The sequence below is a fragment of the Halteromyces radiatus genome (assembly GCF_025201355.1).
Source record: "Halteromyces radiatus strain CBS 162.75 chromosome Unknown BX664scaffold_3, whole genome shotgun sequence".
Taxonomy (NCBI): Eukaryota; Fungi; Mucoromycota; class Mucoromycetes; order Mucorales; family Cunninghamellaceae; genus Halteromyces; species Halteromyces radiatus.
The window spans coordinates 1,029,747-1,052,855 of NW_026251689.1; the positions used below are offsets into that span (position 1 = coordinate 1,029,747).

The window sequence follows — 23,109 nt, forward strand, 5'->3', positions numbered from 1 at the left end:
TGGAAAAAAAAAAAGTGGATGAAGAACAGAAAATAGAGAAAAAAAACAACAAAACCCACACAAACAGGTGGACTTTCTTTTTTTTTTTTTTTTGAAGCCAGTCCACTGAGAACAATTTGACATATTTTTTTGATTTTTTTTTTTTGTCCCAGCCCTAACCTTGCCAAAGTCCACGTTGTGGTTCGCTCAAAAATCACCATCATTTCATTAAATTCGGATTAAAGATACACGATATCATTCTCTTTCATTTGTATTAATGACCATTTATACCGTACCTACCGATTTGTAGAGTTTATAAAAGATGAAAATAAAAATACTCATCCTTCATGCAATAACGTCCTTCATCCAATAAAATCACTACCATCGGATTCCCCTCAAAAAAGTATTTAATATCATATAATATCATTTTAGTGGTTATCACTTAATATGCCACATTAGACTATGACCCATTCTCATCAACTTCAATATTATACAGTCAAATACTAATATTTCAAGTTATTTCATTATTTTGATCATAGTCTAGAACTTTTTGGCGAGATTCTATCGATCAACAAAACTTTTTTTTTTTTGTTCTAATTAGAGCATCATATAAAATACGGTTATCATCCGTGAAAGACGTAATCACGACCGAAACAAGTTACTGCTTTCTTCTAGTTCTTGAAGTACCAAATTCAATAAACACAGGGAATATCAATGGATGAAACCTTGACAATGATATTCGTATGTGAAATGATATGTTCAGATCGATATATTCATGATATCATCCTCATAACGTTTTTCTTAAACAAATTCATGCTCTTCCTCTATCTATGAAAATATGCCTTGCAGGATTTTTACAAGACTCCGATTATGAACTTGCATGAAAATATGATTATAAAATAGCAGGGATTTTTTTCTTTTGTGTCGTTTCTTGTTTTTTTTTTCCTTTACTTTTTTTCTTAAATAATATGTCCAAAAGTACTGAAGTCTATGAACCAATACCATTAAAAGTCAACTTATTTCAGGAAGCTGGAGGCGCATATCGCTTCAGCGTGAAAGTATTACCTGATAGTCTTCCTCCTGCTATTCTCAGCAAGGTGTGGCAATCTTTTGAAGATAGTCTTGAAGGTCAAGCTTTCCTTAATAAGGTCAAACCGATTTTTGATGGTCATGGAAATCTTTTTTCTCCAACACCTCTCAAATGTGGTGATGATAATCTTGGGATTTGTTTTGACGTATGTGAAAAAAAATCAATATGCATTATCTATAATACCGTTTCATCATGTGCTCATTGTTCCACGTTGCATTATATTTTTTTGATCACTGTTTTTTTTTATTGGTTTATTTATATTCATCATTTTTATTCTTGTCTATAGGTCAATCTTCAAGAAGGAAACAATTCTGGTGGTGTCTTCAAGTTGAATATCAGGCCTGAGATGGCCATGATCGATGCTCGAGTCCTTCCTGCTCCAGAGATCTCTTACCATCATTCCTCGGAGGATGATACGTTTACTCCTATCAATGGTGGTTGGGATCTTCGTGGTAAGAAAGTTGTAGATGGTGCCAACTTGAATCGTTGGTGTGTTGTCAATTTTGACGATCTTCTTCCTATCAATACGGTCATAAGTTTTATCCATGAATTAAATCAAACATTTATTGATATCGGGTTGGTAAGTTGTCTTTTTTTAATAAAAACATGAATTATACTAACATGTCTTTTTTATTTTATTTCTTTTATCATCAATAATATAGAATATGGGCAATCGCCATCCTCCTGTCATTTACGCTGATCAACAAGATAACATCGATAACGTACTCTTGCACGCTTACTTCTCTGGTTTCACAGAGGATGATGAAACCCAATTAATTGTCTGTATCTTGCCAAACGCTGAAGTTCCTCTCTATGCTGAAATCAAGCGTGTCTCTGATACAAGTAAAGCAAACATACAAAGAATAATAGTGATGCTAATGTGACGTATCTTTTTTTATCTAGTTCTTGGTATCCCTACACAATGTATTAAAAGTGAGCATGTCCAATGGGCCAAGAAAGGGCAGATGGCAAGCATGGCCCAAAAAATTAATATGAAGCTTGATGGTATCAACTGGTTTGTGAATCGTTCTCACATTTCATTTATCTCAAGCAAACCTACCATCGTTTTTGGGGCACACGTCATCCATCCTCTCTCTGATGACGTTGTCCGGCCCTCCATTGCCACTTTGTCTGCAAGTATGGATTCCTTTGCATCATCATATGCGTCCAGTATACGTGCTCAAGACCAAAGTACTGCAATCATTGAGGATTTAACCAATATGGTCAAGGAATTGTTGGAAGAATTCTACCGTTGTTGGGGTGAAAGGCCTCAGCAGATTTTATTCTATCGTTCTGGTGTTTCTGAAGGTCAGTTTGATCAAGTGCTCAGGAATGAAGTTGCTGCCATACACGCTGCCTGTGCTTCATTGGATAGAACTTACATGCCTCCTGTCACCTTTGTGGTTGTTCAAAAACAGCGACGTGTAAGGTTCTTCCCAGTTCATGATCGTGACGGAATTGGCAAGTGTCAACCTGGTACGGTTGTGGATACTGATATGGTAGTCACCAGGGACTATGTATCTAGACATCTCTTTCGGCCTCCCGTTAAGTTTGGTTTCTGTATGTCTTCCAATTATTGTATGTTTTAGGAGCGTATGCTGACTTCTTTTTCTTAGATTTACAATCCCACCCGGATACCCAAGGGACATCAAGATTTACTTTATATAACGTTCTCCATGATGAGAACTTTATGACAGACGGCACCCTACAGGATCTCACCTACAAGCTATGCTACCTATCTAGTACCTCAACTAGTGCAATCTCAATATGCGCGCCGGTGTACCATGCTACTCGGTTAGGTAAGCGTGCCAGTCTCTATCGAGACGTTGAAAATTGGGACATGACTGAAGTCAATCCAAACCTACACTGGTCAATGTACTATATATAAATTGATTATTGAATTTATCTTTTCATTATTTACCCTTTCTTTTATATCTATATATATATATGTATACGGTTTTAATAAACCAAAATTATTTCATTTTTTTTTTCTTTGATGATGGCGCCTCTTTCTCAATAATGGATGGATGGATCATAGCCAGTCAGAACGTTCTTTTTTTTAATAGAGTGACCTCTTGAAAGAAATTGCTCCATTATACTCATTTCTGTCGTAACACTGTATTCGGTACATGTAATTATACGTAAAATAAAATAAAACAAGGTATATATAAAGAACTCATTTAAAAATAAAAATAAAAAAATCTTGAAAATGGAATTAATTCATGTAACATAGTAAAATAAAAAATTTATTTGAATCAACCATCTGGCGCTCCGCTGGAGCTTTTCGAAATGGAAGACTTATGTGGCCTCTAAATTCTTTTGAAAAAGTGCGATGATAGATTTGATGGCAAGGTATAGGCTATTGATTTGATAAGGTACAGAAGGTCGACTTTATTTTTGGAAATTTCAAAGAATACAGGGTTGATAAGTTATTAAAAGTCCGATCTGGATCAGATCGGACTTACAAAAATCCAGTATAATTTTTATATAACATAAATCCCCAACGACATTTTGTACCAACATCCCCATCCATCAAATATCCTTTTTTTTTACCAATTACACTTAAGATTTTCTATTGACTAAATGAAATCATCATAATTCAAGGAAAATGCTAACATATAATATGACAAAGACGGCTCAATAGACAAAAAGAAGGCATAAGATCGTGATAACGTGTTGGATTGTGTGTAGATTGAATAAAATAAAAAATATGAGACTAGTGATAAGTCAGTGAGACTCTTCTTAGTTTATTTAGAAAATAATAAAAAAAGTTGATTATTATATCTATTGAAATTTTACATCTGTTTTCATCTAACACGGAATAATAACAAACAAATTTATTAGAAGATACAAGACTTGACTAAAGATTTATCAGATCATCATAAAGGGATTAAAGCAAATGAAGCGAAGTCGTAAAGAAGACCCTCCCACCCACCCGTTATATGTCTATCTTTGTAGTTTTTCATTCATCATCAGGATTTTCATACGAATATTGGATGTCTGTGTCCGTATCATCACTGTCGCTTCCGAAAGCACTATCTTCCCAAAGAAGGGCACTTGTATAGGCTGCACTATCCATAGCCACGATCTCCGTGATTCGTGGTGTCATCTTGTTCACTTTCTCCATCAGAAAAGTCACGTACTTCTCCCAAGTTTCCTTATCCATCTATTATATAAAAACCGTTTCGGTTATTTTCCGTTCGTTCTCCTCTTTTTTTTTAAAAAAAAAAATCAATAACGGCTCTTACCAGATCCAAATCACTTGTAGTGACTAAGTCGAAGAAAATGATCCCCGTATTCCCAAAAATGGTAATAACATCGTTCATCCGTCGCCCCTGTCGCACCCATTTCTTGGCAGCATGGATGTTGTCCTTTGTATTCACATTCATAGCTATTTCCCAAATTATCTTCTGTTAGTTCATATTTATTTATTTCCTTTTTTTCCTACCTTGCACTACGAGAGCATCTGCTTCTGCTAGAGGTACTTTCTTCACCAACAAGGCATCATAGTAACGTGCTAGCATGAATCGATAGTAAAGGGCATTATGCCGAAGGACAAGCTGATGGCAATCTGTCCTGCCGATTTGCTGTGTTATTTCTTTTAGTTTTTCTTTTACTCGTTCAATATCCATTCCATCTGGATTGTCATCATATGTTCTTAATGTCATGAACGGTGTTGCTGTTGATGTTGTTGCTGTTGATGTTGCTGCAGTTGATGTTGCTGCTGTTGATGTTGTTGTTTCATCCCCCCATCCATACAGTGTACGGATGGAGTCTACCTTCTTTCGAACGGTTTCCTCATCTTTAAAGACAACCTTGAATTCTATTTTTCCCAAAACAATTCCGTTCGTTACTGCACTTTCCTTTTTTTCTTTTTTTTTTCGCTTACTTTTTTTCAAGGTTGCCATCTACATTTATACCGAGAAATATGACATAAATAGATAACTAAGATTAGTCTTGTCATGCATTGGGCTTCCTTTTTTTTTTTTTTTACCATGTCCATGTTTCTAGTTCTTTTTCTTTTTCCTTCATTTCTTTCTACCATTCTTCTTTTTCCTTTTTGTCGTATAAAAAGATTAAAATATTACTCGTCACTCTTTTCCTCTAATAGACATAATAGAAACTTTAAATTTTATTTTACCTTTATCCGTAGTAGCAGCAGCGGTAGCACGGGCAGCAGCAGTAGCAATGGTAGTAGGGCCAGTAGTAGGACCAGCAGTAGAACGGGTGATAGAACGGGTAGTAGGACGGGTAGCAGTAGCAGTAGCAGTAGTAGAACGAGCAGTAGTAGGAGCAGCAGTAGTAGGAGCAGCAGTAGTAGAACGAGCAGCAGTAGTAGAACGAGCAGTAGTAGAACGAGCAGTAGTAGAACGAGCAGCAGTAGAACGAGCAGCAGTAGTAGTAGCAGTAGTAGCAGTAGCAGTAGGAGCAGCAGTAGCAGTAGTAGCAGTAGCAGTATTAGGAGCAGCAGAAGTATTAGGTAAAACAAAAAGTTCATTCCATTGATCTACATTGGCCCTCTCTAACAATCTCTTAAATCCAGTTAATGCTAACATCCCCTTTGAATCTCCTTGTTTTATAAAATAAAAAAGTATAAACGAGTCAATCCATGTCTTTTTTTTTTGGCGGTTTGTTTACTGTGACCAGATTCCCCTTTTCCCATTCATTGCGCTTTTACCTGGATTTGCTTGCAGGTAGTGCGAAATGACATGTGCAATTTCTTGCAGATGCATTCCGTTACCGTTCTCATCATCGCTATAATTAGTGTTAGTCATTGTTTACGTGATTTGAGGTTTTAAAAATAAATGAAAAAGAGTAAAAAAGCAAAGAACAATTCAGTGGCTGCTACGAATTCATGCATTTTACCTGTTCCGAATACGCTGTTCAATCTCAATCTCAATATAATATTATCTTTTCTTTTTGACTTAGATTTGGGTTACTGAACCAATCATCTTTTTTCTTCCTTCGATATTATTATTTTTATCAATATAGCATTATTATATACATAATATAAAAATGAAAAACTGAACAATCAATGATAACTGATATATTTTCATTCTTCTTTACTTTTGAAGGTCCATATTAAACACAATTTCTTTTTTTGGTAAGATATTGGTACTTCTCTTAAAACTCCGAGTTCTCTGCTCTCACATTCTCGTATTGTCAATGTTGCATATGAATAGAGTACAACTTCCAGTATATATCTGGATCAATTTTATTGGGTGAACGGATATGCGAATGGTATTAGATTAAGTGGGCATCAAGCAAAGACGAAGACGCAAGGATAAGTATACGACTGGGTTCGATTTTTACTTGTATTCTACTTTTTTTTTTGTATATTGAACAATGTCTTATTCATTAACATTACCCCTATTACCTTCATCACTTTATCATCATCTCTTAAACAATTATCATCCATTATCAATCATCATTCACCATCAATCGTAGTCAATGCATCCATCCAACTTGTACCTGGTTCCTCAGATAAATTCAATTAGAGAAACATAGCAAAACACCGACGACTGTCTTGGTCCAATAGAACACAATAATTAAAATCCAGTAAAAAATATTCAACTTTTTTTTTATTCGTTTGATTTTGATAACTAAACTAAAATATAAGCAATATAACTGGTACTATATACGAAAATATAAATATATTGCCATTCATTTCCAAACTTTCTGTTCCCCTTGCATAACTATCCATTTTTGGTTGATGACAATATCGTCCACTGCATCAACGTTGATCATGACATACCCTCCTCTGTCGGTTTCTGGGGCGTGTCTCAGTCGTTCCTTTCGTTTCCTAATCAACGATGACGATGACGATGATGAGGATGAATAGTTGTTGGATGACGGGCTTGGAATCGGTATTTTGCATTCACGTATATGATACCAGACCTCTTGGTCAGTCAGACACTTGATCTCCAGAAGGCGTTCCAAATGCCGGAACAAGTCACTTGTTGACATTTCACCATAGCTGCGATAGTAACGTCGTTGGTCAATGAAATCCATGTTCAGAGCTTGAAATGTTAGTCGTACTATGTTCCTTTGGGCAGAGCCACTATTGTCAGTAGACAGAGTAGGATGCTGTCGTCGTTGTATAGTCATGAATTCAATTGGTATCCATCCTTCATCCCACATTGGCTTGAAGTAGATAGGAGATCCAAAGAAGGGCCAAGGGCGCACACTGGTTACCATTCGAGGACAACGAACTTGATTGATAATGATTGATTTGAAGACATGATTCGGGAAATCAAGCTGGATGGATGGATAGGGTGAATCATCTTGCAAGATACTTTTTTCAAGGGAGAGCCAATCCAATTTGGGACACTTCTTTTCGATATATGACCAAATTTCATCTTTGAAGATACAATTTGTAATGATAAGACGTTTCAGGTGATCATGTTTAGTGCGAGACGCCCATCCATTGGAAGTGCTGTCGACAACACCAAGGAAACTTGAATCCAAAGTAAGTGATACCAGTGAAGGACAGGATTCGAGAATCCAATGAATGCTGAGTATGTTTGACGAAGAACGACCATCTTGTCCGATAGAGATTTTCAAATCTGTCAGCATAATGCCAGAACTGAGATCATAAGAAAATAACTTGGGATGGTCGATGATTTGTGGGCTTAAAGTAACATCCAATACTTTGATAAATGTCATAACCGAGCAGCACAGATGGGTAAATAGGTATGGTGATACGCCACCACGTGTATCGACGATCTCCACTTCTTTAATAGAGCTCGAAAGATGCCGTGCGGGATCCATGTAATAATCCAAAAAAATATCGGTCCACCAAACGTTGACCAAGCGTAGCGATGACAAATTACTGCAACTGTTGAATAACTGATGCACCGCGGATTGTATGTCCTCCACTCGAGTAATTGCAGCAAAGCCATCATTTTCATCCTCAGTGACATCTAAAATTTCAATATTTGGATATTTTTGTGCAATATATGTCAACCACACCATGGAATTGTGGTAAGGATCAACAGTAAACGTGATCTTCTTCATAAAAGCACAAGGTTCATCAGGTATTGGTATTGGCTGCATCAACTGGAAAAGATTGGGCCCCGAGCGAATATAGTCGAGGCAGAGTTCTTGAAGCCGAGGAAACATGTTATGCAATGATTCTGCTTCAAGTGGAGGGACGTAGCGGGACAATTTCCAAAGTTTAAGGGACTTCAAGTTGGGACATTTTGAAAAAAAAGGACCCAAGTTTTCTATCAATTGGGTACGGCTACAATTGATTTCCAGCTGGGACAGTTGTGGTAACATTGGATAACCATCACAATGATGGGAGATCCAATGCGAATTACAGATCTTCAACATGGTAAGGTTTGGACAATACCGTAAAGCTTTCGTAAGAGAAAGCTGTCCTTGGGGTAGGTACTGAATATTGAGGTTATTGGTTTTTCGAAATAATTCAGGCTCCATGGACATGGCGCGAAAGAGTTCGCTGGCTTGAACATGCATGCGTAAGGAGATAGAGGTAAATAAAAATTGTTTGAATATTTCGTTCAAACTTTTGTTGACCAGACGAAGTTGACATCTATCGGAAGAAGATAAATAGCGATTGATTTCGCCCATGAGCTCATCAGGGAGGTTCAAGAATGAAGTCATTTTTTGTAAGAAAGAATTGAAGAAAGAAAAAAAAAATACAATGAATAACCTCAAGTAGAAGAGACTTCTGAAATATATATGGTGCAGCATGTTTCAGGTATAACATAATTATCTAATATATGTAATATACAGAAACAGAAACATAAAAAAAAAGAACATAGGAAAAGAAAAAAATATGTAGATACCTTTTCAGGTACATGTGCTTCCATACATTTCAAACACAGCTCGATGTTCTTTAACCTAAATCTAGAATCACTAATTAAACCGTGGGATCCTTTATCTTTTCAGATGACCATAACACAGCAAAATATGCGATTGTAAATATCGATCTGAAACTGTCTTGGTCAAATGATGCGCAACAATGAAAATTAATAAAGACTACAAAAAGAGGAATAATTCCAATTTTTTTATTTATTGATGTCATCAGCTAAACTAAGCTATATACTACTGTATCGTCTTTACTCTTATTAGCTGGATCGCCATACACCACCCTCCTCTTCCCATCACTACGCACTGGTCCTCTGGTTAGCCCTATGCATCTCCTTCATCTACTATTCAAGGCTTTCGACATGATACCTCTTTCTCTGGATTGGACTGGTCTCTCTTCCGCCACGATACTCACTCTGCTATTACAACAAATGTTCACAAATGTCCCTCTCTCTCACTGGATTCATCACCGTCGCCACCGTCATCTACAAGCATCAATATTTTTTTTTTGTTATGATGATCATCAACTTCGCTTTCGCCCCAAAGTGGATCATGAATTCCAATATTGCCCTCGCCTTTGTAGACGCCTCTTCAAACAAGTTTTCAACAAACAGGTTACACTCGCTCCTTTCGTATGGCATCATGTCCTCAACAATGCCCCTCCTGGGGACGTAGATTTTTTTACCAACCATCCAACAAATCCGCTCTCAACCACAATGGTGTCAACTCAATTCTCAAACTTTACGAACTTTGAATACACTGACAAACACTTCTTCCTTTTTATTTTCTAGATCCATGATCAAGTTATTTTGGAACTGCCCCCCCCCCACACCCATATGCAAGATCAGTTTGGTATCGTTTTCTGGTCAACAAAGTTCCCATCCAGCCTCTACGGGTCAAAATTGGTCGATCATCCTCTTTCAAGTGTGTTCTCTGCTCTGTGTCCTTCGAAGATCTTGCACATTTTGCCCTTCTGTGTCCCCCAAAAATGCGTTTATGGTTTGATGTTCTGGAATGTTACTACCCCGGCCTTTCTTTCTTTCCTGATCAGCTCACCCGTTTTCTCTTTCATCTGATAGTCCCACCGCTTGTCCTGGATGTTCCCCGCTTTTTCACCATCTGTGGCACCGCCTTACACAACATTTGGTTAGCACATTGGCGCTTTGTTGTTCACGATCAACCTTTTCTTCCTGCTCGACTCCTTGGCTCCATCCGATCGCAGGTAGATATCATCCTGACCTCCCCCACCAAATAGTCCCTTAGTTAATATTCATATAGTATTTTATTTTATTTCTTTGTTTTATCTTATTCTTTTCTCTCCTTTTATTATAATTTTAAAAAACCGCGCTTCATCCCTCACTAAGGCGCAAAATAAATAAATAAATAGTCTTTACAAAAAAAAAAAAAAAAACTTTTCCTTTTCCTTTTCACCTTTTATTTTTTGTCTCTCAGTTTCAACATCTTTCCCTGTCTTTCTTTTAGATCCATTGTTTTTATCCATTCTTCTTCTTGTCCTATTGTTCCTTTTTTATATTACGCTGTTCCTGATTCACTGTACTATAGAATCTGTTTATTTCAACCCACGTTTGTCGACCAACAGGTATATAAACATCGTTTTGTTTATTCTTCACACTAAATATTTTTTTTTATTTACCAGAGACGACCGACAACAACAAGTTACGTTTGATAAGGTAAAAATTAGCACGTTTTATATAACTTTTGTACTAGCTAACATTTTACATTGTTTTCGTCTTTAGAGTCAACGATGTTTGCTATGGATTTTGTATCGACTTTGTAAACTGTGGCCATCATTCAAAAGATATGCATTCAAGATAAGTAAGCAATAAAGAAAGGCACTAGTGTATCCGATTGTACAAGACGACGACCAATATCATCAACAAGAGATTAACAACCTGATATACATAAATCCACTTTCGAATCTTCCAACAGTATTAGCACATCGACGCTTTGTGGCCATAATTCCATAAAATATCAAAACAATGTTAGGTTATCAAGGAAATACCGAAACGGTGGATGGACCTGCGTATCCAATTTTTTACGACGTACTCTAGTTTTGAGAATTTGGAACTACAAGGTAATTAAGAAAAGAGGTGTGTCCGTGTATAGTGATGTGTAGTGATGGAATGGAATAATAGGACGATGTGATAATGTGAAGATGGGATGAATGGGAGGACAAGGAACCAAATAATTAATTATTTCGATTCTTGTACATATATGTTGTTTGGATAACCTTACGAACCGGTATCGATCTGACAAACTTATGCACCTTGACAGACGGCGTTTCCATCAACTTTCTATTTGCAAGATTCTCTACTCCACATCAACTACAAGTCACTACGGCAAATTTCAATTCGTGAATACCGAACTTGTATTGGATTGATTAGACAGTAACATTTGGAAATCAAGAAAGCTACGACGATGGTGCTCGATGATGACAGTTGGCTATGATCTTATGTCCGAAAGTGAACGAAAGCAGGATATGCTGCGCGCCCAACTTCAATCAACGGAAATTACATGTCAACGATGGATGGATCAGTGCAATTTACTATAGAAAAACTTACTTGATCAAGCTGTGATAGGTGAGAAAAAAAAAGGAGAGCAGGTTATTTTTTTTTTTTTGAAAATAGGTTGACCATTAGGATCTTTTGGAATAGATGGCTTCTATATGTATTTTCTGTATACAGTGTTATGTTTATAGTTTTAGTTCAGTATATATCTTAGTTTAGCTGATGAAATCAATGAATAAAAAAAGTTTAAATCATTTCTTTTTTTTACTAGTCTTTATTAGTTACGTTTTATTGGATCAAGACATTTTTAGATAAGTGCTTACAAACGCATATTTTATTGTATTACGGTAGTCTGAAAAGATACTTTGTATGTTATGACTCTATGATGATGGGATGAATAGTTTTTATTGGAGCTGTGTTTGAAATGTATCAATGCACAGATACTTTGAAAAAAATGTCTATATTCTCTCTTTTTCTTTTTTTCTGTTTCTGCCTATTATCTTATATTAATATTAATATTGTTATATTAACATTTGAAACATGCTGTATCATATTTATATTCGTGGTCTATTCTATTGTGGCTAATTGCTTTCTTCCTCTTTCTTCATCACATTTCATCATGGCATCACCATTCTCACGTCTTCCTCTGGAACTGCTGGAGGAAATAGACACATATTTAACAGCTAGAGAACGATATCAACTAATTTTACTTGACAAGACGTCAAGTAAAATATTCAAACAATTCCTCTACCACTTGATCACCTTCAACAGCTGGTATCAAGTGGAGAAAATCTTATACAACATGGAAAAAGAACCGCTGTTATTCGAACAAACAAAAGCTCTTGATATAAGGTACCTACACAGCCACTTTCACCAAAGCCAACGTTTCCTCAGAATTGCTTTGGAATTTTGCGGTAACGTTGGCTTGTTAAAGGTTGGAAATTCCAGTTGGATATCACAGTTCTACCGCCCTGGTGCTGCTGACCTCAGCGACTTCCCGGTGCTGCCCAAACTGAGAAAACTGGAGATCAACTGCGGCAATTGGCAAATGATAGAAAACTTGATGACCTTCTTCTCAAAATGTCCAAATTTGGAATCCCTCAAGCTTTTGGATTTATCTTACCATTTCGCCCCAAGCCAAGCAGAATTGTTACATGATGTTTTTCCATCTCTTCAAGAACTATGTCTTGATTGTATTCACTCTGGACCCAATCTTCTCCAGTTGATGCAGCCAATTCCCATACCTGATGAACCTTGTGCTTTTATGAAGAGATTCTCTCTTGCTGCTGACTCCCGATACGATTTTATGCCATTATTACAATATATACCTCAAAAGTACCCCAACCTTGAAAATTTGGATCTCACTGGTGATGAAGTTTTTGTAAGGAACGTTCAAATAACGGAGGAACTAGAGTCAGCTGTGTATCAATTTCTCGACGGTTGCAACAACTTAAAGTCGATACGCTTGGTCAACGTTCCGTCGACTGATAGTTTTTTGGGTTATTACATGGATCCTGTACGACGTAACTCAAGCTCTCTCGAAAAACTAGAACTTGTCAACTCGCATGTTGGGGTATCATCGGATCGGTTCAACCTTCTATCTTGGTCTGCTATGCCATCTATCAAAGTATTGGATATTACTTTAAGCCCACAAATCTTACATAACCCTAGGTCATTCTGTTACAAACTCAGGTCTGGTGTTATGCTCAAGGATCTTCGAATCTCTATCGGACAAGATGGTCGTTCTTCGTCAAACATACTCAGCATTCATTGGATTCTCGAATCCTGTCCTTCACTGGTATCACTTACTTTGGATTCAAGTTTCCTTGGTGTTGTCAACGACCCGGTCACTGGATTGCCGCTCTCCACTGTACAGGAATATAATCTGGAACGTCTTGTCATCACAAACTGTACCTTCAAAAACGAAATTTGGTCGTATATCGAAAAGCATTGTCCCAAATTGAAATTTCGCTTCATCAACAAAAGTAGATCGGATGATGATGGTTCACGGTACCCATAGATCTAGCTCGAATTCATGAATCATATCTTCAAATCAATCATTATCAATTGTGTGTATTCCTCCTGAATGTCAAGCTTTTTGGTAAATAGTTATAGTTCTAGTACTGCACATATATAGTATATATCTTAGTTTAGCTGAAGAAATCAATGAATAAAAAAAGTTTAGTCACTCGTTTTTTTTTTTTTTTTTTTTTTTTTTTTTACTAGTCTTTATTGTTACGCTTTGTATGGATCAAGATAGTTTTATGTAGTATTTACAACAAATACCTCGTTGTGCTACGATGGTCTCAAAATACACTTGGTGTATTTATGACTCTATGTTTGTTGACACTAGTATGATAGGATAAGAGTGAATGATAATATAAACAACAACAAAAATATGATTTTATTTGAATGAGAATAAAATATAAACTAAAAGACCAAACTATTGAATAAAACAATTTCCATGATAAAGAGTTGGAAAAGAGATATATTTCTGCCACCATTTGACTTGTCATTGTTTGCCAACAGAAAACCCATTTTTTATCCAGTTGATTTTGTTGTATATTCCTGTCGTATCACCCGTCTACAGTATTTTCACAGAAAGATTAAAAAGAAATAGATTAGGTCATAGTATGGGAGATTAAAAGAAAAAAAGAAAAACAGTAAGCATAGAAGCATATGCGTAAAGGGAACTTACCTTTAAGTATAGAATGTGGATAGTATCATTATGTATAATTGTAACCTACAATGTTCAAAGGGTCATTGGTTAAAGAAAAGAGAAGTAAAGGAAAAGGTAAAAAAAAAAAAAAAAAAAAAAGTCAGCGCCCGGTTTTTTTTAACTCGTTCAATCACCTATCAGCTAAATACTTTTGTAACTCATGCAAAAATGATTATCATCGTACCAAATTTAAACTGAACTTATACGAAAGCATTTTCTTTCTCTTATCTTAATAGCAGTTTATACCTTACCTCCCAATTTATAGAGTAAATTAAAAAATAAGGTTCAATATCATCAATAATTATCATCATCAAATAATATTACCACCATTGGATTCCTCTCAGAAGAGCAATCTAACATCCTCTAATATCATTTCATTGCCTATGTTGCCACCTAATGTGTAGTGATAATCAAAACGTTTCATCCATTTTCCAAAGATCGCCTGGTGACCCCTGGACGATTGATCTTTACAGCCAAAATATGGCTTTAAAAAAAACCACTGATGCTAAATTGGTAGGCTCAGCCATAGCGCGCCTTCCTTTCTCCATGTTTTTATATGAAAACAAAGTATAGTTCTGAAACCATCATCAATTACTCTTCCTTCAATGATTGCCAAGACTAACATTCGTATTACATGTATGCATTAATAAGCGATTAAACCAGTAGACTATTTGTTTAAAATCCGCATCATGCGACAACTTGCATTTGTAATATATGATGAAAGGAGTTTAGTATTCATGATCATCATATAGAATTATCATGATTGTAAGAATACAATCATCATCATCATCATCATCATCATCCATTTACTTTTTTGTTGTCCCTGAATTATTTAAAATGTCCCTTGTAGAGCTTGCTTGGATTTCTAAATCAGTCAAACCTGACATATTAGAATGTGTGGATCGATTTAGTGTAGTACATGTCGTACTGCATGAAAACAGTGAAGCCATCATCATGACAAGTGTATGAATAATAATAATAAAGAAACGATAAGTATCCATACCATTGATACATCTACCACTCACTACCAAAAAAAAAGGAAGACGATTAGATAGAGCGTGACACGTGGAGTTTGAAACGCGTAAAATTTAAAGTCTTAAGAGCAAAGAATTTTTACTTTTTTTTTCTTTCTTCTTCTTCTCTTTTCTTTCAACCTTTAAACTAAGTTTACTAATACATATTACTCTTTTGATTATTTAGGTCGTTCCTTTATTATGTTTTTCCTTTGGGGACCAGCTCATGCACAATCATCTCTTGTTGGAAGGTTTTGTAAGTACTTAAATGAATATACCAAGTCATTATATACTCACATTTTCTTTTTTTTTCTTTTATCTCCATTGTTTTTTTTTCGAACGGGTGAGTATTAAAAAAAGAAAAAAAAAGAAAAAAAAGGGTAATCTTCACTAACAAGCTTATCTAATTCTATTTATATTATATAGGCCTTGGAAGCAACTTCTGTGTGGCTCCCCAACGACAATCTATCACAGGTAAATTTATATTGTATAAATATTAACTGTTCACAACAAGAATGAATAGTTACTAAAATCATTGTGTTTTGTTTATTATATTAGCACCTCGGGTCAAGAAGAGACTTTTCCAAAAATGGTGATATGATAGAGGACTTCTTCTTTTGCTGGCAAAATAAGAAACTCTGTGTATGAAGGATGATGGTGATGACGGTGGGTCCAAAGGAAAGGTAGTATTATCAATGAAATTTACCATAAACTACCTTTTTTAAACATGTCCATTCTTTCTCTTTTTATAATAGATATGATCGATACCATACGAAGCTCTGATTATAGCACCTCTTTGTCTTGTCAATGTTTTATGGCTGGTTGATGGGGATAAACAAGGCATATACAAGGAAAAAGTAAAGGTAAAACAAAAGTAATATGGGTGTGGTAAAATATTTTATGTGCTGCTTTTTTTTTTTCTCTTTTACTCTTCTTTTGTAGTTGCTGCAAGCAAAGAAAGCAAAGAATTATGTAAGTACTTTATCTCATTTTTATTGTCATATTGTATATGAATAATCTATTCATCCTCTCATTTCCATTCTTTTTTATTTTTTAGTTCTTGATGATTTAATAGATACTTGAATCCATTTGATATATCTTGCTTGAACTTTACTTTTGAACTGACTTGATCTTGCATCAATTTGATATCTTACGATCTTCTGTTGGAGTTAGGTCTTGATCAAACCTGCTTTAAACTGTAAATCATAAGATATGAAATTGATGCAAGATCAAGTCAGCTCTCAAATGTAAGTCCAATCAAGATACCAAATGGATTCAAGCAGTCTATGGGTCATAATATCTGTTTGCGGGACGAGTGGTGGAAGGTAATATATAAAGAATATTATACAATGAATACAGTATATCATAGTTATTACTAAAAATCATTCTCTTTTTTTTTCTATTCTATAGTAATTCTCTATGCTTGGTGATATCAAGTCGTATGGTTGGCAAGGAATATAAAAGGTGAGTAAGAAAAATTGGGAGTCAATATAACTATATTACGTCTTCTCGTGGTGCTTGCCGGGTAACGCTAAATGAACTATCATCATCTTTCCCTTTAGTTTAGAAAATAATAGAATAGCTATATAGTGTATTTTTTTATTCAAATGATGATTTTATTACAAACCCAATAAACTCTTGTTTTCAATATACTTTTCCTTTTTTTTATGCTTATATGTGTTGTGATACGATGACATATATTGATATTGACGTTGAAGATAATGATGACCCCATGACAATGATTCTATAATGACAATGATAAATCTATGCTGCTACTACTGCTGCTGCTAATAATGATAATGACAAAGACAATAAAAAAAAACAAACTAAATCTGTGTGATTCTTATGGTTGGTTGATTTGATTTGCATGATCCTTTTACAGTCTCCGATCAGGTAGATATACAAAAATGATTTATTTTTTTTTGTTTTCTTTCTTCCTTTCTTCGCCTTTTTTTTTTTCTTTCTTTTCTAATTGAATTTACTCTTATATTATGGCAAATATTTCAAACACAAATCTAACTCAACTCGCCATGCGACCCAATACTGGCATGGTCGGTAGGCCAATCCATGTACGAAGCAATTTCTTTGAAATGACAAGTCTTCCAGCTCAAAATATACAACACTTGAATATTCAAATATTACCTGATGGTACTCCTCCTGCTGTACTTAGAAAGGTATGGCAATCTTTTGAAGATAGTCTTGAAGGTCAAGCTTTTCTTAACAAGGTCAAGCCTGTCTTTGATGGTCGTGCAAATCTTTTTTCTCCAAAACCTCTGAAATGTGGTGATAATAACCTTGGGATTTCTTTTGAAGTAAGTTTGTTTCAAACAAAAAAAAAATGACTTCATTTATCATATGCTCATTGTTCCAGTCAATATTATATTTTTTTTGATCACTCTTTTTTTATTGGTTCACTTATATTCGTCTATTTTATTCTTTTTATAGGTCAATCTTCAAGAAGGAAACCGTTCTGGTGGCGTATTCAAGTTGAATATCAAGCCTGTAGGTGTAATCAACATGAGGGAATTACAATCATTCTTGGATGGGAGGTCTGGTATTACCAACAATTGTCTAGCTGGTAAAAAAAAAAAAAAAAGATTATTATCAGTCTTGGTCTTTTTTTTTTTATTAACTTCGTTTTTATTAACTTCTTTTTATTAACCTTTTTTTTTCTGAAACCGTGTTATAGCTATTATGGCTCTCGATGTATTATTTCATCACATTCCAAGCATGCAATATCCCACTGTGGATCGATCATTTTTCACTCCCCAGGATAAACGTCCTTTACCCAATGGTGCTGAAGTATGGCAAGGCATTTATCAATCTATTCGTCCTACTCAAGGTAACATAGAAAACATATAATCCTTAATATTTTTTTTATTAATATTAAATTATTCATTGTTTATAGGCAAAATGATGGTCAATGTTGATGTTAGTACCGCTACTTTTTATGAATCTGGTCCTCTTCATGAACTGTTACCCAAATTACTAGACCGCCATAGTCTTGATGATCTTCGTCATGGTATTTCTGATAGTGAACGTATCGAAGTCGAAAAAATACTCAAGAATCTCAAGATCGTTGTTGTCCATCGTGGTGCTGAAAAACGGTTGAAGTACAAGATTAATAAGCTCACTCCTACCTCTGTTGAAGATACTGTATTCAAAGATAAACTTGGAAATGAAATCACGGTTGCTCAATACTTTCAAAAGACTTACAACAGACGTTTTGCTTATCCTTTCTTACCCTGTATTGTTGTCAAGAAAGATACCTTTTTGCCTATGGAAGTTTGTGAAGTCCTTCCTGGCCAACGCTATACGGAGAAATTGAATGAAAAGCAAACTGCTGAAATGACTAATATTACTAGCCAAAACCCTGCTGTCCGTGCCAACAAGATCAATCAAGGTGTCAATCTTCTGAAATACAAGGATAACCCATATATTCAACAATTTGGCGTCAATGTCAAGAACGATATGGTCATGATCAATGCACGAGTTCTTCCTGCTCCAGAGATCTCTTTCCATCCTTCCTCTCAAAATGCTACTTTTGCTCCTAGCGGTGGTGCTTGGAACCTTGGTGGTAAGAAGGTCGCAATGGGTGCCAATTTGGGTTCTTGGTCTGTGGTCAATTTTGCAAGCAATGTCCATGAAGGTATGGTCCAGTGTTTTATTCGTGAACTATGTCAAACGTTTACTGATACTGGTTTGGTAAGTAGCTTTCTTTAATAAAAGAAAAAACAAGATTTATGCTCATCTTTCTTATTTACTTTATTTTTCTATGATTAAAAATACAGAACGTCATCAATCGCAAACCACCTATTACCCATGCTAATCCCCAAGGTAATATTGAACGTACTCTCAAGGAAGCTTGGTTGAAGGCCGGTAACGCTGCAAAGGCTGAACCTCAATTGATTTGCTGTATCTTGCCCAACACTGGTGTTGCTCTCTATGGTGAAATCATACGTGTCTCTGATACAGGTAAAAAAAAAAAAAAAAAAAAAAAAAAGATGATTTTCATTACATAATCTCATACCCTTTTTATATAGTTATTGGTATTCCTACTCAATGTGTGCAAAGTAAGCATATTGCTGATGCCAAGAAACAATATTGTGCCAATGTCTGCTTGAAAGTGAACATGAAGCTCGGTGGTGCCAACTGGATGCTCGATAGGTCTGAAATTCCTTTCATATCAAGCGAACCCGCTATTGTTTTTGGTGCTGAAGTTACTCATCCTGGTCCTGGTGATATGAACAGACCTTCCGTTGCTGCTTTGACTGCAAGTATGGATCCCTATGCATCAAGATATGCTTCAACTGTCCGTGTTCAAGCCAATCGTACTGAAGTTATCGCTGATTTAGCTAACATGGTCAAGGAATTGTTAAAGGTCTTCTATCAACGCTCTGGCCTAAAACCTCAACGAATCTTATTCTATCGTGATGGTGTCTCTGAAGGTCAATTCGATCAGGTTCTAAAAAATGAAGTTTCTGCCATCCATGGCGCCTGTTCCTCCCTTGAAAAATATTACAGACCTCTTGTCACCTTTGTGGTTGTTCAAAAATGTCATCGTACCAGGTTCTTTGCTACTAGAACCCGTGATGCTGATCAAAGTGGTAACTGTCAACCTGGTACCGTCGTGGATACTGATATCGTACATCCTTTCGAATTTGATTTTTGTAAGTATTCAAATGACTATGTGTATTAGGATGACATATTGATTTATATGTATTTTTTTACGTAGATTTGCAATCACATGCTGGTCTTCAAGGAACTTCTCGTCCTACTTACTACCATGTACTCTATGATGATAATAATTTTTCTCCTGATGCTCTTCAAGAACTCACATACCGACTCTGCTACACCTACGGTCGTGCTACTCGCGCTGTTTCTATCTGTCCTCCTGCTTACTATGCTGATTTGGTTGCTGCTCGTGCTCGATTCCATCGTAAGGGTAAAAACTGGGAAGACACTGATACAAGTGAATCAATGGATAATGATAGTCAAATGGCCAGTTTCGCTGCTGTTAAGCCTGATTTACAAAAACTAATGTACTTTCTTTAAATGGATGGTTTGGTCTCTTTTTTTTATATTTACTCTTTTTTTTATATTTACTCTTTTTTATAGCTATATATCTGTACAATAAACCAGAAAGTTATTCCTTCTTTTGATAATGATACTTCTTTTACGATGTTGAGAGCATAGTATGATGGTTGGATGAAGGGATGATTTTAGGACACGTTAATAATAAATAAAAAATGATAAAAATATGACTTTTATTTAAGTGAGAATACAAAATAAAAGATATACTAAATATAAAATACCAATCACTAGCTAAAAGGCTAAGCTACTGAATAAAATAATTTTCATAATAAAGAGTTGGATAAGAGAAGCGACCTAAACCAGAAGAGTGATATCTTTACCACCATTTGACTTGCCATTCTTTGTTCAATTGAAACCCTGTTGTACATCCAGTTGATCCTATTGTATATTCTCGTTGTTTATCTATCTACTGTATTTTCGCTTAAAGAGTAAACATTGGGTAAAAGACAATTAAAAAAATAGATTAGTTCAGAGAATGAGAATGAGAGACTAAAAGAAAAAAAAAAAAAGAAACATAAAGTAGAAGAGGGAAGTATGCATGTACATAAAGGGTGTCTTACCTTTAAGAGCGATACAATGTAGATTAGTATCATTGCATTTATGTGCAATTTGTTATCTTGCACGCTCAAACGGTCATTGGTCCAAAGGAAAGGAAAAAGGAAAAGAAAGGCAAGAAGGAGATCAGGGCCAATTTTTTTATCTCCGGATTTTTGGAATGATCCAGCACTCCGATAACAGCCAATTAAAATTTCATCTTTATTATTTTACCAGTTTCACCTTCACTGAACGTTGTCCTGAAGAGAATGATGAGCTGTGGTAGCTGTCATTGCTGTTGTTGTTGCTGTGATAATGATTAATTGTGATTGTTGTGATGATGATTAATTGTTGTTGTTGCTGTGGTAATGATTAATTGTGATTGTTGTGATGATAGGTTGTGATTCGGTATTACCCCGAATGGAAAGCGAAATTGATAAAAAAAAATGGATGTATGTTAGGAACCTGGATTTATATTAATCTATGGAAGAACATTATGACAGCATCAAAGAAACTTGATTGGAGATGATAATTGTTAGTAAATGATGGAAATAATACGAAGATAAACTTTATTGAAGAAGAACATAATAAATAGTAAGACTACTATGAAACTATGATATCAAGGGAAAGAATCGAAATAAAAGACAAAACAGAATAACACCATCCCATTTTCAAGCAAATCGATTTCCCTTTCGAGCAGATGCCTGTGATAGACCCTTCCGGTTATCGTATCATATTGAATGAGAAGAAAACATGTTTCAAAGTCGCGGGTATAAGGTATCGTAATAATACTGTATGCATTCAATAAATCTTTGCCTATTATAATATATCCATTGACCTAACAATCTTCAACTATTTATTTTTTGATTGAATAGAAAATGAAGAGTCATGATATATACACGGATGGATGATGAATGCTAGTGTAGTACTATCTTTTTTTTATTTAGTTGATTTTATACAATATAAATGGTTGTTTTGAACTACTATCCTTTTCCTTTTTCGGTGATTGAAGATGTAGGCGATAATATTGATGTTGATGATGAGTGGATCCATATAATGATGGATATCCTGATTCATTTTAATGCATCCTTATGAGGAATTGCGGTAGTGATTGTTAGAGAGAATGAGACTCAGAGGCCAAATACCACTTTTTTCCCTCTTTTTTTTTTGGAAATTCTTATTTTCATTCGCCCTCAGTTTGTTATCCTCACCCCCACGGTAAAAAGTAGCCAATAAAATCGCTTTTCTCCTGTTGTCGTGGGCAACTCGCCAAAATAATTCTAAACGACAACAAGCATCTCAAGCAACATTCACAGATTAGTTCCTCTGACACGAAATACATTTTTTTTTTTAAAAAAAACTATGTTTCAGCGCTTTTTTATTATGTAAAGAATCCATCATCATCTATTCATGCCGTCATCCATTCATGCCATCATCCTATTATCCTATCACGTACCAACGTCTAGTCGTATCTATAAAAATATATGTGAAATAAAAAGAATGTATCCAAAATATAATAATCCATCAAAAGAAGATTAGAATCAATTACATTGACATGTAACAAAGTAGTTGGAATAAAAATAAAAACTTTATTGAATAAAAAATATAAATACTAACAACTACCAATTGATATACTAAAAGTCAATACAAAGAAAAGAAAAGAAGAGAAAGAAAAGAAAGAAAAAAGTAAATACAAAATAATATGAAAGAAAAACGGACTTTGAAAACCACTACTTTCATGCCAATCATCATGATGAATCAACACTCTAATGATAATCCATTATATCAATAAAGAACTTTTGTTTCATTTTTTAATATACTTTTCAAATAAAGTCGCAGTATTTTTTATTTTTTTTCCATCATCATCACCAACATCGACCCATCATTCTATTATCAATCACCTCTACCGACATCTCTAAAGCGATATCTAAAAGAGTGGTAATGCGACATCCATTTTGGGAAAGTACGATATTTTGTTTAATAACATCACGAAAAGGATTTTCTCGTGACACGACAAAAAACTTTGAAAACACTGTATATTTATGAGAGAAGAGAAAAGAAAGGAAGAAAAAAAAAAAAAAAAAAAAAAGAGTCTTCATCTTTTTAAACGCGCGACAAAAAAAAAATTGGGTATTTCACAGATCTTAAAAAAAAAAAGTATTAAAGATTTTATTTTACAAAACATCCATGCTAAATTATTTTCTTTCACTTTATTTAACGCCACTTTGTAGCTTATCTCGCCATTTATACAGCAAATTAAAAAAATAAAATGTCAATATCATCATCTCTCATCTAATAATGATCATCATCCCATAAAAT

General features: G+C 35.1%; 8 protein-coding genes across 8 annotated transcripts; 5 read left to right on the forward strand and 3 right to left on the reverse strand.

Annotated features, from left to right (window-relative positions):
- Window positions 1-1,391: 1,391 nt before the first annotated feature.
- BX664DRAFT_259753 (Piwi domain-containing protein) lies at window positions 1,392-2,957 on the forward strand (the record flags this gene model as incomplete). Its single annotated transcript, XM_051540601.1, has 4 exons — window positions 1,392-1,649; window positions 1,732-1,912; window positions 1,973-2,629; window positions 2,686-2,957. Coding segments are annotated over 4 exons (1,368 nt in total), but the record flags the coding sequence as incomplete, so codon positions are not given.
- A 1,074-nt stretch (window positions 2,958-4,031) lies between these two features.
- BX664DRAFT_357352 (uncharacterized protein) lies at window positions 4,032-5,844 on the reverse strand (the record flags this gene model as incomplete). Its single annotated transcript, XM_051547948.1, has 5 exons — window positions 4,032-4,235; window positions 4,318-4,460; window positions 4,518-4,892; window positions 5,211-5,639; window positions 5,748-5,844. The coding sequence occupies 5 exons, from the start codon at window positions 5,842-5,844 to the stop codon at window positions 4,032-4,034; spliced, it is 1,248 nt and encodes a 415-aa protein (XP_051401300.1).
- Window positions 5,845-6,630: 786 nt separating this feature from the next.
- Window positions 6,631-8,792, reverse strand: BX664DRAFT_384365 (uncharacterized protein). The gene has a single exon (XM_051549175.1). The coding sequence runs from the start codon at window positions 8,783-8,785 to the stop codon at window positions 6,734-6,736; it is 2,052 nt and encodes a 683-aa protein (XP_051401301.1). The 5' UTR covers window positions 8,786-8,792; the 3' UTR covers window positions 6,631-6,733.
- A 409-nt stretch (window positions 8,793-9,201) lies between these two features.
- On the forward strand, window positions 9,202-9,519 carry BX664DRAFT_236851 (uncharacterized protein; the record flags this gene model as incomplete). The annotated part of the gene is made up of 1 exon (XM_051540187.1): window positions 9,202-9,519. A coding segment is annotated over one exon (318 nt), but the record flags the coding sequence as incomplete, so codon positions are not given.
- A 206-nt stretch (window positions 9,520-9,725) lies between these two features.
- Window positions 9,726-10,157, forward strand: BX664DRAFT_260750 (uncharacterized protein; the record flags this gene model as incomplete). The annotated part of the gene is made up of 1 exon (XM_051540645.1): window positions 9,726-10,157. A coding segment is annotated over one exon (432 nt), but the record flags the coding sequence as incomplete, so codon positions are not given.
- Window positions 10,158-12,049: 1,892 nt separating this feature from the next.
- Window positions 12,050-13,450, forward strand: BX664DRAFT_348111 (uncharacterized protein; the record flags this gene model as incomplete). The annotated part of the gene is made up of 1 exon (XM_051547566.1): window positions 12,050-13,450. The coding sequence occupies one exon, from the start codon at window positions 12,050-12,052 to the stop codon at window positions 13,448-13,450; it is 1,401 nt and encodes a 466-aa protein (XP_051401304.1).
- A 3,703-nt stretch (window positions 13,451-17,153) lies between these two features.
- Window positions 17,154-20,217, forward strand: BX664DRAFT_371677 (Piwi domain-containing protein; the record flags this gene model as incomplete). The annotated part of the gene is made up of 7 exons (XM_051548660.1): window positions 17,154-17,474; window positions 17,608-17,740; window positions 17,852-18,004; window positions 18,071-18,867; window positions 18,954-19,137; window positions 19,206-19,832; window positions 19,898-20,217. 7 exons carry the CDS (start codon window positions 17,154-17,156, stop codon window positions 20,215-20,217), a joined length of 2,535 nt encoding a protein of 844 aa, XP_051401305.1.
- Window positions 20,218-20,533: 316 nt separating this feature from the next.
- BX664DRAFT_384369 (uncharacterized protein) lies at window positions 20,534-22,889 on the reverse strand (the record flags this gene model as incomplete). Its single annotated transcript, XM_051549176.1, has 4 exons — window positions 20,534-20,745; window positions 20,817-21,010; window positions 22,247-22,262; window positions 22,692-22,889. The coding sequence occupies 4 exons, from the start codon at window positions 22,887-22,889 to the stop codon at window positions 20,725-20,727; spliced, it is 429 nt and encodes a 142-aa protein (XP_051401306.1). The 3' UTR covers window positions 20,534-20,724.
- Between the last annotated feature and the right edge of the window lie 220 nt (window positions 22,890-23,109).